The sequence below is a fragment of the Mus caroli genome, unplaced genomic scaffold (genome assembly GCF_978045245.1).
Source record: "Mus caroli unplaced genomic scaffold, Mus_caroli_1 scaffold_11, whole genome shotgun sequence".
In the NCBI taxonomy this organism is placed as follows: Eukaryota; Metazoa; Chordata; class Mammalia; order Rodentia; family Muridae; genus Mus; species Mus caroli.
Genome location: NW_028227266.1, coordinates 1,493,060 through 1,510,445, shown reverse-complemented (window position 1 = coordinate 1,510,445; position 17,386 = coordinate 1,493,060). Strand labels below are relative to the sequence as shown.

Here is a 17,386-nt window from a genome sequence, read left to right as displayed (position 1 = left end):
ATGTATTTCAAGAAATATTTTACCAGGTAAATTCTTGCTGCAATTTGATATAAGTCATCAGCTTCCCCTTTGCACATTTTATCAGACACACTCAGGCACTTGCTTTATTCTTTTAAAAATGTGATGAGAGGTGCTATTCCATTTTCACTAACTTTTTGTTTGTTTATGAGAGTGTAATTGAATTACTACAATTCTCCTTTTCATTTCCTCCCCCCAAATCCTCCCATACTCTAAACCCCTCCCTACTCATCTTAAAATCTATGGCCTCTTTTTTCAATTGTTCATGTGATAATATATATCACATGAATATATATATACATATGTATATATATATATTCATTCTAAATATAAACTTGCTAAGTCCATGAACTATTACTTGTATGTGAGTGAACTGTTTGCCCAAGGATAACCAATTGGTTTGTTGTTATTCTGTGGAAGACAATCTCCCCCACTCCTAGTTCTCCTCAGTTGTCTATAGTTTTTGAGTAGGGTTGAGGTCTCCTGGGCTTCCCTCCTGGACTTTAAACAATATCAATGAAGACCTAGGTTACTGTCATTTCTCCTTAGGACATATTATTTTGTATTGGGATATTAGAAAGCTATCTTCCATGTTGTCTACATGTACTGCAATCACCTCTTTTGGAGGTGTCCCAGCCTCTTCCCATGAAACGACAGCCAGTAAAATGACAGTTTTAAAGGTGACTCTGTGAACAAAGTGACAATATTCCTAAAATTCTAGCATAATTCCTTTCTACTTTCTTATACAAACTCAAACTAACTTGCTGACTTCATCTGCAAAAGCCATGTCTTCTTGGAGGTGACTGTAAGTAGAATGAGTTTTCCAAACCCCCAAGCAAAGGAGATGTGTATGGAGAACACATACACAGCAACACACACAATACTCTCACTACAACATTCACACACACATATTCACACACAATGCAGGAAAGCATCCTTTTGGGTAAATCACTGAATAGAAATGAACTGCAGCCTTTAAGTACTTTTCTTAATTTATACTTCTCAATGTTAATTCCTAATTCTGCCTAGTGCCCTTTAAAGAACATACTAGAGGTCTCTGAGTGTTTCTTGCTAACCACCACCACCCCTCTGGTCTCCTCTTCCTCCCTTGCCCACCCCCTCACACACACCTCCCTTTTCTATCGTGTAAACTTCTCTGACTTTCACAACCCTTACCTCCTCCAATTCTTCCCTTCTAGACCCTATCTCATCACTCTGGGGCTGCCATGTCCCCCTCCTCGCTCCTCTCCTTCTCTGAGCACCTTTACCGCATCCATCCGCATCAAGGGCTTTTGCAGATTCCCCTGGTTGTTTGCTGGTGAGAAATCTTTGCTGCAGTTGCAGCAAGGAAGTCTCCCCTCGCGTGCGCGCGCGCGCGCGCTCGCGGGCGCGCAACCCAATAGCAGAAGCGGACTAGGCTGGGCAAGGCTGAGAGGAAAGGGCTGGGAGCCGGGAGGCAGCTTGTCCTCCCGCGAGCCTGCAAGGATGCTGCAGGGGACTGAGACCATGGGGAGGTGCTAACTTCCTCTCCAACCCCCCAGCCCGGGATCCGGGCTGGCATACCCGGCCCCCCGGGGTAGTTTCCTGCCAAGCTCAACCAAGAATCCAAAGGCGACTTGGAGGACATAAAAAGAAAAAGACTGGTTCTGGAGAGGGGCCCCCACCTCCAGAGCCGGTTCCTCGGCAAAGGCGCCGAAGGTAGGAGGAAGGGGATCAGATAGTGGAGACTGTACGCCAAAATCCCAGCCTGCAGACTCGCTCCAGAGCCTCCCTGAAGACCTGGGCTATCTGGTGAGTACAGGGTGGGGGAAAGGGAATGGGAGGCGAGGAGCAAGGGGCAAGGGGCGAGGGTCCGTGGTGGGAGTGCGCGCTCGGGTACCGAGGCACGGGAGGCGCTCAGAGATGCTGTAGCCCGGGCGGGGGTCGGCTGTGAGCTGCAGAGCGCGTGTGGCGCCCGCAACGGTGTGGATGAGAGCTGGGTAGCGCAAGTGAGCCACAGACAGAGCGCATGTCTCATCTCTGTGAGCAGAGCAGCAGCTAGACTGGCCACCACCATCTTCTGCATGAACATTATCAGCAGGACAGAAAACCTCCCCCAGGGCTATGGAGACTGCGGGAAACATCTGGCAGCTGGGGATGGATTGTTGAGGGAAAGCTGTCATAACCTCAAAGCACCCAAACCTTTCTCTTTTTATTCCTCATTTCTTTTTTCTCTCTCTCTCTCTCTCTCTCTCTCTCTCTCTCTCTCTCTCTCTCTCTCTCTCTCTCTCTCTCTCTCTCTCTCTCTCTCTCTCTCTCTCCTCTCTCTCTTTGAATTTTAGCGCCATCATCTTCAATGCCTCTCTGAAAATCATTTAGCAAGAGTGAGAGAGAAAGAGAGGAGAGCGCGCACCAGGGAGAGGAGCAAAGAAGATGAGGATTATTTGCAGGCAGATTGTCTTGTTGTTTTCTGGATTTTGGGGACTCGCCATGGGAGCCTTTCCGAGCAGCGTTCAAATAGGTAAGAAGAACTGGGGAAGAGATGCATGTAGCTGATGTGAGGTAAATGAGTTGCAGATAAGGAATCCTATGGAGGAGCTTTCCCATTTCAAACAGACCTTCTGGGTGCAAGTTCAGGCTAGCACACCCAAGCCTGACTCAAGTTCCTTCTTGCTCTACAGTAGGTTAAAGTGGGAATGAAAGAAGTGGAGGAAAGAGAAAACAATAAATAAACAAACAAACAATCAAACCTTCATGGACTTTGATTGCATTTTATACTCGTTTTCTTTTAATCTTATTTTTATAGAGCAAGAGGAAATGCCGAGTTTTATTTTGTGTTTGTTTTTTGTTTTTTGTTTTTTAAACCCACTTTTTGCTATTCTGCAAGCTGCAGCATTCTCGCTGTTACAGAAGGAGACCGGGGGAAAGGCATTTTCTGCCCTCACTTCTTTCCTTGTTGCCTTGCCAGTTGGCAGATTCAAATGTTAGACCCTTTTCGAGGAACCTTCGTTGGTTTTATTGTGCTTTTGACTTAAGCTTCTGTTCTGTCTCTCCCCACCCTCGTTTCTTGCGACCCTCCCTTCCTCCACCGTGATTGCCATTCTCCTCTCCTGTCTGTTGATGGGACTTGGCTATTGAATTTCTTCCAGCCCAGCCCAGCCCAACCTCAAACACTGCATCATTTGTGTGTGTGTGTGTGTGTGTGTGTGTGTGTGTGTGTGTGTGTGCGTGTGTGTGTACTGTGCACAAAACCGAACTAATTGGACCGGGCACACAAAATCGGGGGCCAAGCTAAGTTCTCTTCCCTTCTAAACCTTCTAAACCTGCTCTCTTGTGCGCCTTCACATACCTTCGTTCAGGTCCTATATTTTGATGGAAATCTCTTCTCTATCCATCTGCATATTCCCTGCTGGAGAAAGATGTTCTGAACTGGACTGGCTGATACAATGATGTGATGGGAGAATCCTAAAGAGGGCAAGGGAAAGAAAGCAAGATACACAAAATTGTCTCAGAGGTCATTGTGATCACGACAAATTGAAGCAAGAAAAAGCTGAAATGCTTTGAAGACTAAAACATTAAGCATGCATTGCAGGGACAAAAGGCAGCCCTTATGATATGGCAAAAGAGCTCCTTAATTGTGTGTGCTTGCGGTTGGAGATACGTTTGACAGTCATGAACTAGGTGTAACATTTAAAACAGGAATCATTGAGTGAGTGTTTCCTGCTGTCTTTCATAGGTGGTCTCTTTATCCGAAACACAGACCAGGAATACACTGCTTTTCGGCTAGCTATCTTTCTTCATAACACCAGCCCCAATGCATCCGAAGCCCCTTTCAATTTGGTTCCTCATGTGGACAACATTGAGACTGCCAACAGTTTTGCTGTGACAAATGCATGTAAGTACAGTATGAGTTGCGGCTAAATTGAAAGAGAACTAAAATGAGCTAGTGGGATTTCTTTCTTTGTTAAGAATTTTCTGGAAACAAATCCAGATTCTAACAGTGATGTTAGAAAAAAAAAATCATAGTTTAAAAGGTTTGGTCTCCTTCCTTCCTTTGCTTCCTTCCACCCTTCCTTGCCTCTCCCTCTCTCTGGTCTCCTTTTTTCCCTTTCTGCCTTTTAATTTTCCTGCATAGATCACATAAGCTGAATTCTCCTGTAATGTTTAGTATTGTTCCTGTCTTCTGAACACTAGTGAAAACTGTACTCAGTGTAGTGTTGTATTCCATCCTTTTGGGTTCTTCTTGATTTTTACTGAAGTAAGTGCCTGTCTTCCTTTTAAAGAAGACACATGCTCTTCCCAGTAGTAAAAGCCATGGGAGGATGCAAGAGAGCAGTGATGTGGAAAATGCATTTAAGTCAGTCAGTAGACACTACATAAGATCCAGTGATGTCATTGGAGGCTGCTCTGCCCTTATGTTGGAGGTTGTAAATGTCTCTTGCTGTCTTAATGGATATCTGTTCATGGAACTCCATGAAGCCCTACCCTATTGCCCATCATTTTAGTCCCTGATCTACTTGGATTCTAAAACCAATCCAGCTGAATCTCCCACATAATGAAACTAAATGGGTGACCCCATAGAATGTCGCCTGGAATATGTCCCCTGTCAAGATGCTATGGAACTTGATGTGGCTAAAAAAAAAGCTAACTAATCGCATTAATGTAAAACACTAAGATGTAACCCAGCAATGACTCTGCTCTGGCTTTGGGTTCTTTAAATGTGGGTATGTTTCAGATGCTTCCTCAGTTTTCTGTGCATATCTACTTTTGTTTAAACATGTTTCTGGATTGTCTAAAACATATAGAAGTGGTTCTACATAAAATAGTATGTGCTTTGTTTCTATTGCACCAAGCTTGAAAATCTTTTAATTAAAAACTGTCAGGTCAAAAAAAAAATAAACTGAAAAAAGAAAGAAGTACAACAGAAAATAGATTTAAGTGAAAAAAGTTATCTATTTTATGAACTGCAGTGTTTGTATACATATTTACTTGACATTAGATCATTTACTGGATAACAGAATGAGTCTTTATTTTGCAGCTCTGTTTAATAGTACATTTTAGAATTCAATTTTCTGAAGCTGTGGAAGCTTTGGACAATTTTGCAAATTGTTCTAGCTTTGTTTTGTTTTGTTTTATTGTTAAGACTCCTATACTTACTATAAGTTCCACTTGGTAATTACTGCTTGTTTGTTTTACTTGGTGATAAAACTAATATTAAAGCAAAGGGGAGGTTATTTTAAATCAAAATGCATGCAAATTATAGCTACGTTTGTGGATAGTTATCTATAAATTTTTGAGTTATTTTCAGCATATGCTAAGTACTAAATGAGATATCAACATTTCACACAATTCTACTCTAAGAATTCTCTTTAAGGAGTGTTATTTATTCATTCATTCATTCATTCATTCATTCATTCATTCATTCAATGTATTCTTATTTTATATTTATTTCATGACTCTCCTAAGATTTTCTCAAAACCTTACCAGCTTGGAAACTAATTTATTGTGCAGGTATATTTGGCATAGATTGTCCACCATTCATTATATTTGCATAGTATCATTTAATTTTGAATGAGTTTCCAAAACGTTGTAGTACAGTGTCATTTATTTTCACAAATTAATATCTTAAGAGCCAGAATGGCTTCATAATGACATTCAGCTTTTAAATCTCTAAAGTGCTGACTCTATCCAGACTGTCAGTTATCCTCACAGTATTATTTTAACTAGAAGTATTTTAGTTATGTAACAAAATATACATGAAATGAAATGATAGTGGCAAAGCAATGGTAAATTGAGAATGTGGCAGCTGGCTACATGATAATAAAACTTTAAAAGTATAAGCTGTAGAAGATGTTGCTCCCACAACAAGACTGAGGGGACTAAAACAAGTAACTTTAAATATATCCAAGTTTCACACAGTGTTGGCAATTTAATGTTTTTCATATTCATATACAGTTGATTCAGTGTACATGTTTAAAAATATGTTTAAAAGCAAATAGTAAATAAGCAAAAATGTTTTCTAGTGAAAAAAAGAATATTTTTTCTTGATAAATGACTATAGCAAATGCCCTTTAGATAGATCCAAACTGCATTTGGGTGCAGGCAGTGGAGAATGTGAATCAGGTGGTGGTGTTTATTGAGTAGAGCGTTCCAAAGCACATACACCTATGATTCCATAGTAATTTAGGTAAATCCTAAGCTGTAACTATATATCAATCTAATCTGTCAAATTTTATGACTTTTATTACCAAATGGTAAAAATAGACCTTGAAGTTTAGTAATTTAGAAAATTAACATGAGTTTTTTTTTTTTCTTTGTAATGGCAGAGACTGATTTTTAAACTTGTTATTTTGGAATGAATACAAATAATATTTCTTATACTCTATTATTTTAATTGTGGTATACTGATACTGAATCTTTATCAGCTTGGGTTTCTTCTCTGTATGACTAAGGAACATTAGTCAGGGTACATTTAATTTCTTTTATGGTAACTATTCTCACACAAAAACAGACTTAAGAATAAAATGCATTGGTTCCGTGTTAAAAAGATGTAATCTAATGCTGGTTATCAGGACCAAAATTAAGTTTGTATTTTAAAAAGGCTGTTTAGCTCTAAACTACTAAATGTATAGAGTTCACCAGCTTACAAAACTGGACACGATTAACTCAAACGGAGTAATTTGGCAGGTATAAGGATCATATTGCTGGAGGAAGCAGTAAATTTATTGTTAGCCATAATTTATCTTCAGCAGTATTTAAATTAAATTATTGCTTTTCGTTCTTAAGTATTTATATTGATAGCTAGTAAAAGTATTTATATTGATAGTCAAATTTCAATCAATATTATAAAGGAAATTAGATTTACAGATAATAAAATTATAGCCAATTTCAATAACAAAAGTGTAATAAGTAGCACTTTGACTCAAACATGTAGTGTCATTGGATATGTACACTATTTCACTATTGTGATCCATAAGAGCATGCAAGATGAAGAAAACAGATATTCCAGACTTATACAATCAATATTCTCTGTGTTTCTTAATAATAATCTTTAAATAAATGTATTTTGTATAAGTATCAATATAGCTCTATCTGTAAAAAAAATTGATAATGTTGATAATGCTCTTACAAAACATTTGATACAACTCACAACAGCCTAACTTTGCAGATATATTTTCACTACTTAAAAAATATTAGTTTGGAGAATAGATTTGTTAAATTTTACCAAAACTAGTAAACAAACTACTAAACTTTGTCTATCACCAAGATTTTTAAAATACAGAACTATCTGAGACATTGTATTATGAATTTAAATTATCTATAGAAACAACGTCCCATGACCAATCAGCCTCTGTGATATTATCTACCTACGTCCTGTGCGTGGACTGATGCTTTAAGTTAAAAATAGACATTGGGAATCATATGATAAACCTGATACATAGCCAGGACACCAAACAAAGTTAAAGAGTTCTAGACTGATTCCAACTTTGACAATCTGTAGAGAGGACTACCTGATTGGTACTTTTGGTAGTTTCTAATGGTGCCTTATTTTTTCTATTTCTCTGCCTAGACAGTCTGCTCAATTGTTTACCAGATGTTGATAGAGAAGTTACAAACATTGAATAAGTGTATATTACACTATAATAACAATGAAGAAAATAGTATGGTTTTGAGATAGGATAACACTCTTGTAGCACATATTAACCGATAATTCCTCCTAAGTGCTGACATTAGAAGTGATGCCACTATGCCTGATACCATTCCTATCTTTTTTCCTTTTTCTTTTATTTTATTTTCTTTCCTTTTTTTTTTTTTTTGGCAGGGTTTCTCTGTGTGGTCCTGCCTGTCCTGGAACTCGTTCTGTAGACCAGGCTGGCCTTGAACTCACAGAGACCAATCTGCTCATGTCTATTCTTTTATCAAAGGTAAATCAAACTTTTTTGTTGGACAATTTACTTGCAAAATTGAAATATTCAAGGGCAATAGTATACGTAACAGGATATATAAAATATAGTTTATTTAAATTTACAGAGAATATGAAATTAAATACAACATGCTTCATATAAATTCCCTCTTTGTACATTAGAAAAAGCACATTGAGGTTAAGGTACCCTCCTATCAAATCTGCAGTCAGATTTAACAATGCTTAAATATTGTTGCATGTTCTTCACTTTTGGAATATCAGGTCTTATAAAAGATAAGAGACTGCAGAAATAATCCTAAGCAGGCTGTAGATAATTTTTTATCCTTCAAAAGAAAGATATAAAATATACAATATAATTAAGTGTGTTTGTATTTGGTTTTAGAAAAATTAGTTACCAAGCTGTGATTTGTTAGGCTTTTAAGATTTGAATTGACAAAAACAACCTACATTGACTAGAAGTAATTTTTTTTCTTGTGATTTTCTATATCCCCTACCTTCCATTCTAAGACTAATGACAGAATTATGAGTCTCATGGCTTTAGTTCTCTGCTTTACAAATGATATGACATTTTATAATTTATAAAAGTTATAATTGATGTGTTTCAGGGTGGTTACATGAATATTTGTGAAACTTTCACAAACTGTAGAAAATTCTTTACTTATCCCCAAATTGGTTTTTTCTCAAGGTCTGTTTATTTGGGGAAGATGAAAAGAATGTTCACTTCCTTCCAATGAGAAATAATTTGTCCATCAACCATCTATCATTTGCCTATCTATCAATAAGTCATTTCTCTATATCTTATATACAGAGGAATTCCACTATCTTTCTGGATTTTAAAGGCAAATTCTAAATGAAGTGCTGTTACTTTATGTTCTGAGACTATGCTCTAGTTTAGGACTGCTTTCACATAACATGATTTAATTTGCTCCAAATCAATGTTACTACATTAAGCAGTCTGAGGAGCCAGACCTTACTTACACTTTAGCTTTATATCTTCTGGCTCAATGTAGTTTCTTTGCTTGTCAGAGACTTTGTAGGTGTTTTTACCAGGTCTTCTATTTATCACTCCAAAAACTTTGCCATCTTATGACAAATAAAGCATCTGTATTGAGATTGCTCAAATTGGACAGAAGAAAAAATTTCCATTCATCCTTTCCCTAATTGAAATATTTTGAAGAAAATAGAGCAAGGCAGTTCTGGGCAATTTGTTCATTAATCAAATGGCAGTGAATGCTGAAGCAAAGGATAAAATCATATTAGATAAAAATCCATCTATTCATTTATGAGATTAAATAATGGATATGTCCTTTTATTATTAAACATAGGAAGAGAAATTCTACCTAAGGTACTCTACAAGAAACTCAGAATACAAAACATTTTAATAGTAGCTGCTATCTTTCATGAGCTCATACAGTAGGTGAAAGAGACAGATCAGGATTAGTATAAATTATGACAAAGCAAGATAAAGTGCTATAAAAGAAAAGCTTCTTCCTACAACACAGAAAAACACAGGAATTTATCATTCCTGTGCAATAAACTTAGCACCTTTAGTGATGTTGTTTAATTCAGGTTTCATTTCAGCCTCTTGCTGAGTCATCTGGGAAAAAAAAAGAAACAAGGCTATGAGTAGATAAAGAGAGTACATGGGAAGAAAGCAGGTATAAGAAGCCAGGTCTTTCAGAGCTAGTTTGGACTAGGAGTCAGAAAAGCATAAGAGGGAACAGATGGAACAAAGCTTTGTGGAGTTGTAGAAAATGTATACCTGTTGCAAGGAGATCCCATGGAAGGGAAAGAGAACTCATAAATTGATTGAACTGCATGAGGACATGATCGGATTTGCATTTACAAGAGCAATAGGGTGGCAGGAGAACATTCTGGAAGGGTAAATAATGGAAAACAGAAGTCCCATTAGTTAAATGTCAGAGTAATGCAATTTAAAGTGATGGATGCTTAGGTGAAAGTAGAAGAAGCACAGGAGAGAAAAAACTCACATGTCCCCAAATACCGAATGTTTGTCAGGACTTACTGATTGGCTAGGTCTGTGTGGGAGGGTGGCAGGACAGTGTGGCCTGGCGAGAGTAAAGATTGTTAGCTCACATCTATGTCCTTAGGAAAAGTGTTTTTACGAGTGATACTGACTAATGAAGAGAACAGGTACATGGGCAGGGTTGTGGGTGAAGAAGGTAAGCTTCATGTGTACTGATTGATTTGAAAGAATCTGCACAGTAGAACATTAAACACAAATGGAGGTCTTTGTCTCAGTTCCAGTGGAGAGCAGATCCAATGTAGGCTAGAGCCATGAAGGGAACACAGCAGGAAAGAACTGTGGAGCTTCAACCCCCAAATGATTCAATACTGACACAGGGAAGAGAAAAAAATGTCCAAGTAAAGGAGGCTGAAGGAAAGTGGGTTACAGAGTTTGGAAGAAAAAAATGTGGGAAAACTTCACGTAAGGAGAACTAGCTCTGTCAAAAGCTGTAGAATCTTGAACTATAAAGCAAATTGTAATATCACTAGTAGTTTGTTTAATCTATTCTCTTTAGTGTGTCCGTTTGTACTTTGGAACAAGAAAAAAATTTATAAAGGTTTCCTTTAATAACCACACAAATGTTCCACTAATATATAATTTCCTGGGTATGTTGGTCAAGACCATTCTTATCTTTTAATTAGAGGTAGGAAGGGGGAAATTATCAGGCTTTTGAAGAAGAGAATTTGAATTTGCAAGATAAGAAAGGGTAAGTTACTTAACATTCAGCTCCTTCATCTGTCAGCACAGGAGAGGCAGAGCTACTGAGTAGGAAGGAATGTTTATTAACAGCAGTAATGAGTGGAAGAAAAATTCACTTGCCTTTCAAATTCAATTAAATTTTCACTTATAATGAACATTTTTCAGAGTCAATCTTAATATGTCAATGTCCTTGTATTTTCTCTTTAGGCTTTAGAAAGGTTATATATGTTTTATGTAGTTTTGATACTTCATAGAGATGCTTTTTGATCTCACAGACAGCAGTTTAATTTACATACAAAAATCTCAGGTTCTACTTATAACCTTTACAATGTCCTAAGAGAGGAAACTTCCCTTCTTTTTTTTTTTAGATATTTACTTTATTTACTTTTCAAATGTCATCCCCTTTCCTGGTTTCCCCTTTGAAAGCCTCCTATTTCCTCTCCCCTCCCCCTGCTCACCAGCAGACCCACACCTGCTTCCTGGCCCTGGCATTCCCCTATACTGGGGTGTAGAGCCTTCACAGGGCAAAGGGCCTCTCCTCCCATTGATGACCGAGTAGGTTATCCTCTGCTACATATGCAGCTAGAGACATGAGTCCCACCATGTGTACTTTTGGTTGGTGATTTAGTCCCTGGGAGCTCTAGGAGTACTGCTTAGTTCATATTGTTGTTCCTCCTATGGGGCTGGCTGCTAACCCTTCAGCTAAGAGGAAACTTTCTATGAATGATTTTATGTTGTATTGAGTTTGCCTACTTTATAAAATTGTGTGGTTAGTGCATGATGCACTAACCACACAAATGCACACATTTGCAAAGAGATAGTTTTCAATGTTTGAGCATCTTCTCTTAATGAAGCCAACCTGAAATCTTTCTATACAAACTGTCTCTGTTTTTACCTAATGGGGAACATAGACTGTCTTTCCTCAAAGGGGATACCTTTGGTCTTACTATCTGACTCTCCTACCGTAATCTTAAGGACTTTAAGTGCTTTCCTTAGGATAAAGCACTGCATATTTTGTATCTGCTCCTTCTTTATTTTTTTTTTTAACAGGAGCTATCTTTTTCTTTGTAATCACCACTTCTGGAACACTGTGTTTTTGAAAGTCATTAGTGACTTACGGAGGATTAAATCTAATTGTCTCTTGGTCTTTAGTGTCTCTGAATAATTTACAAGAGTCAGTGCTGAGGACTCCCTGTTCTCTCAAACTTATTTGGCCCCTGATGGTAATAATCATAATATTAAAGAGTTATTACTGGAGGCTTCAGCTTTGTGTTACGATTAATTTTATACAACTATAAAAGGTAAACATAGCTTTTCATTATTTTATAGCAAAAGAACATTTAAACACTTAAGAAAATTTGCCCAAGGCCATGAAGCACCATTGCTAGATCTTTAGGTCACTTTTCTAAACCACTGTACTATCTATCTGACAGTCATTCTTGCTACAGTACCTTTCTCAATCCCAAACCAAGAAGGTGACCCTCATCTTTTATGACAGCAAATTTTTTAGACCTTAATGTAAATATTAAGAATTTATTTTTAATGATTTTCTGTTGTGTCAGCAAGAATACCCAGCATTTTTCTTCACACACTGATTTTTCCATGAGACTTGAAATACAATGTGAAGACTTTAGAAGTCTGACTGTTGACAACTGAAACTCCTATTACTTCATATTCACAATTTCATGTCACAAATGCCACTATGTATAAAACATAACCAAATGTCTCAGCTGTTTGGCACTTCAGGACAAATGATCTTTAATTGATGTCTACTACTTCTATAGGTGAATTATTTTATTTAAGAATATGAAGAGCCATGATAAATTTCTCTAGTAAATTACTTTAAATTGTTCTTATCTGTCAAGCAAGTTCTCTATGGTTGTCGTTGATATGTTTTCTAATTCTAAGTAAACAAGGAGTGATAGTTAAGGAATGTTGACCTAAGTGTAAAGTAGTAAGTTTTACAAGTGCTGTCACATAATGTCACTGGAGTAAACTACTGTACCCTCAGCAAAACACTCAACGATATATTAGAAATTATTCAGAAAGAGAATTTGAGATGTTTACCTCCTTTTGATAATATATCCTATTTTTCAAATGTAGAAAATATGCACCCTAGCTAATCAGTGTGACTCACTCTTATTATGCAGGTGCTTGTTCCAAAATGTAGCTTTTTCATCAGTAACTTTAAATATATCATGCTCTGCATTGTATTCATTTTACATATTTTTTAAAGCTAACACATATTTATGAATTTTCAAATGTTTCCATTTCCACGTTTTAATATCACCAGCAGTCACCATTTACTATTGTGACTGTGAACCATTGTGAATGCTCCTATAGCGTAGCAGTAGCTCCTAGTAGTGAAATCACTATGTGAAATACATGCATTTGCACTTTTAATTGATATGGTCAGATTTTCTCCTTTAACAAATGCTATATAAATTTAGAACCTCCAGTATGTGAGAAGAGTTGTTTTCTCTGACTCGCTAACACTGGCCATTATTAGTCTCTTGAATGTTCACTCATCTTGAGAGGTGAAAATGACATCCAATTGCTACTTTAATTTGCATATTTTTTTAATAGTGAGAAGGAAAATTGCCTATGCTTAAAAGCTTTGTTTACCTCTTTTTTTGTGAACTGTCTGGTCTTTTCCTTTGACAGTCCATGACTTTTTTCTTTAGAAAAATGCTTTTACATTCTAGTAATTAGGAGCAGTTAGGTTACCTATCAGGCATTTTAATTTCATTCAACCTTAGTCTCCTGACAAAGGTCTTTCTTTGAAAGTTTGTATTTCTCAAATATATGAGTCATTTGCTTTTTGACTTCTTGGCTTTGTGTTATGAGTCTAAGAAGCATTCCTATTCTTAAAACCTCAAAATGTATTCGCTGATTTCTAGGATATTCCTGCTTTTAAACTTTATATTTCTAAGAGATCCATTTGACCTGAGATCTATTTCCTGTAAATGTGAAAAATCACTGTATTCCTGTTTTGTTATTTGGATAAGCTATTTTTTAGGTTAAAAGTTTTAAAGAGCCGCATCAGTGTAGAATGCGTTTTGTTTCTTAAGCAAGGAGAAGCTGGGTTCACAATCTATGCTTTATCTCTTGTGAAAATCCTCTCTGTGTTCTTGTCACTAGTTTTTCCTTTTCCAACAGGTGTGAGTGGTAGTACAACTGCATCGGACATGTTTACCATGTAGTGAATATAATATCTCCCTTGATTTCATCTTCTTTTTATGACTCTCAATTGCCATCTGACTAAATCCTCTTGCTTCTACACTCAAAATATATCACAAATATTTTCACCTTCTTCATGCCACGAACCATGTCGAATTCAGTGATGTTCCATTTCAAATTTCATCAGTAAGCACCTGTTTGTGCACTGTTCCCTTCATCTACAATATTCAGGTGTCTGTGTGTGGATGTGTCTGTTTATGTATCTATGTGAACTAATAAGTTTATGGCCCGTATGTTGTATCTTCCAAGCATGTTTGTAGAAGTCAAAGAATTACCTTAGGTATGGGTCTTTACATTGGCAAGATCTTTGCTGTTCACAGCAATGCCTCCCAGGCTAGTTGAATTGCCAATTTCTGGGGACTCTCCTACATCTTCCATCTCCACATGTACACACTTAGATAACAGACATGTGCCATTATCTCAGTGTGATTCAAAATCAGGTCCTCATGCTTTACCCATGGAACTTTCTCCCCATCCCCCTCCATCTACTTTATAGGCCAGAATCAAGAGTGTCCACCTGAATTTACAATTCAAAGACCACCTGTAGCTTTTCCTTGTCTTTTTGTTTTCTTCAGCTCACTGACCTACTCTCCTCTTCTGTTTTCTGTGGTCTTTGTACTTTAAGCTCCCTGTCTGGAACCCCCTTATCCAGTTGTTTGCTTAAAGAGCTTTTTATAAACCTTCAAGATTAAGAGTAAGTGTGACTACTTCAGAAATACTACCAGCATCTACCCTAAAACACAATTCTACTTACTCTCTAGCAGAACATCAACCTAATAACTAATGAACTTGTCACAATCTTTAAGTATTCTTTCAAATATTTTTACATTTTCCAATCTGTGTTTCCCAGATTAAAAATAAACCAGACTAAAAACTTCCAAAGTAAAGGGTTTTGTTAATACAAACATACCTCATATAGTTCCTGGCTTAGTGTGGGAATCAACGAGAATCTGCATGCATGGATGGGAGATCTCTTCACTAATCCTGGGGAAACACTGAAGTTCACCAAGAATTTTCATTTGTCATTTTGGAGAAATCAAGGAAAAGGTATTAAAACAACCAAGAAGGTAAAACAAAATAGTAATCTTGTTTTCTCCTTTTTACATGCTCATTTCTCAGTGTTTCTATTCAACTTTTAAAAGTGAGATGAGGAAAGGAGTGTGTAGAGAGAGGAAGAAGTTGAGACTTTAATGCATATTGATATGCAAAGTCTAGGTCAGATAAACCTTTTACAAATTTAAATCCGATAGACCTGAACTTCAAATGTATTTACTACATTTGGTGTCTGCTAACAGAAGAACTTGAAATGCTGATTCAAACCACTTTGAAAGCAGAGCCCAACTGGAAAGATCTGGTGAACTAGTGAGCACACTCTGAGGGAGTCCATTTGTGGAGAAACTGCCTGCTTCCTCAGCGCATCTGAAAGCTCACAGAACTGGGGGAATTCTGAGATAAGGGCATGATCTTAAAATGTACAATATTGCTCATGAAAGATCTTCCCCACCTCCACAGCAACTTCTGACATAAACTTCCTGTCAATTTACTCATTTTATAGTATTTTATTCCTCTCTTGTTTGAAATGAGCTTATGCTTGTTTAAGAACTTATTATATCTATGTAGACACCCATTATACTTAGCCAGATTTAAAAGGCATTCTATCTCTTCTTCCCTCTAAAGATTTAGAAACAAGAAAATGCATTATTTTTCCCTTGGAAAATTTGCATGTTTCATTCCTAATGGGAAACTTTCAAGACAAAATATTTCTTTTGTTGCTGTGATAGCCAATAAATTAATTGGATATTTGCTGTTCTATGGCATTATTAGCCACTGAAAATTTTCTTTGTTTTCCTACCCACAATCTGAGAAGATAAAAACTACATGTTCTCTCTAGGATGTAGATCCTAACTTTCATTTTCTGTACATATGCAGTTGTGATGGTGTAAATAGCTATAAAATTATAAATGGCCATAAGAAGAGAATAAGAGGTGTTGGAAAAGTGAATGTGGAAGGCAAAATGTCATGTGCTCCATGGAAGGAAAGGAGGTTGTCTGGGATGCGATTGGATGATTAGTAGGAGGCAAAAGCATCTCAAATATATCTGGTTTGAAAATTCCATAATGAGACTAAACTCTTTGTCTTCCTTAAAAGACAGAGGAATGACGGGCCATTAGATAATAAATGCATAGAGATGGCATTATGGACAGATGTTAGGGAAATACATGACAGGCAGAAACATAAACACATAGATGATTGGTAGGCTATATAGTAAGAATAATACATACCAGATAGATAACTGATATATAGATGATAGATACATAGATAATAGATGATTAATGTATTTTAATCAATATGAATATAGATTATTGGCAGATAATGTATTAATATATATGATATATATGTGTATATACATGTGTATGTATATATATGTGTGTATATATATATTAATTAAACAATCCGGCTTGTTTAAAATCAATACATTTTTTTAAAATCAACTTATCACAATTGATCTAAAATTTTAGGCAAGAAAGCTTTACTTGGCAATACTTATATAATGAGTCATCAGATTAGTTAAGACCCAGACTGACTGTTGAAGGACGACTGTGCTTTATGTGAACTCTATCTGACTGTGACAACAGTTCTGACTAAAAGAATTTTCTTTCTATGCACATTCTTTTTCTTTATGTTTTTCTTTAATAGAATATCTTTTCTTTCTGTTTTTAACACTAAAAGGCTAGTGTCACAGTCAAGAAAGAATGAAGTATTTTAGACAGATGCACAGAGGTTGTTGTAGTAGTCAGGGTTCTCTAGAGTCACAGAACTTATGGGTAGTCTCTATATAGTAAATTAATTTGTTGATGAGTTACAGTCTGTAGTCCAACTCCCAAAAATGGTCAGCAGCAGCTGTGAATGGAAGTCCACGGATCTAGCAGTTGCTCAGTCCCAAACAGCAAGCAGGTGAAAGAGTGTCTTCCTTCTTCCAATGTCCTTATGTAGTCTCCAGCAGAAGGTGTAGCCCAGATTAAAGGTGTGTGCCATCACACCTTTAATTCCAGATGGCCTTGAACTCAGAGATCTCCCTGTCTTAATCTTCTGGAGTTCATAGCCACTATGCCTCAAGATCTCCATACCAAGATCCAGGTCAGAAATTTCTATCTCCCAGCCTTCAGATTAGGACCACTAGTGAGCCTTCCAATACTGGATTGTAGTTCATTCCAGATATAGTCAAGCTGACAACCATGAATAGCTACTACAGCTATCATCAAAGTTTTCTAATGATATATCAGTTGGCAGATGTGTTAGATGTCTTTTAAAGCTTCAGTTATTTCAGGGAATATAGATCTCCCATTCTCATCCTGGCTGACATTCAGTTAAAAACAGGTCCCTTGGATTATCCTGGAGGTACAGTATTCCAGGCTCTGTGAAGATAGCTTGCAGTGCTTGTTTATAAATGACATTTAAAAATATGTAGTTTGTTTCGTCCAAATCTGTTCTCTAAT

The 17,386-nt window shown here is 36.9% G+C and overlaps 1 protein-coding gene across 6 annotated transcripts in view; it reads left to right on the top strand.

The window, feature by feature from the left end:
- Positions 1-1,407: 1,407 nt before the first annotated feature.
- Gria4 (glutamate ionotropic receptor AMPA type subunit 4) overlaps positions 1,408-17,386 on the top strand; it is a 392,371-nt gene continuing 376,392 nt past the window's right edge. For 5 of the 6 annotated variants that reach the window (XM_021173095.3, XM_021173096.3, XM_029481411.2 and 2 more), the window contains exons 1-3: positions 1,408-1,809; positions 2,340-2,518; positions 3,734-3,892. In XM_021173095.3, coding sequence (XP_021028754.1) covers positions 2,431-2,518; positions 3,734-3,892 — 247 coding nt within the window. In that variant the 5' untranslated portion in view covers positions 1,408-1,809; positions 2,340-2,430. The remainder of the gene's footprint in view (positions 1,810-2,339; positions 2,519-3,733; positions 3,893-17,386) is intronic. The other variant, XM_021173097.3, reaches the window with a different exon arrangement.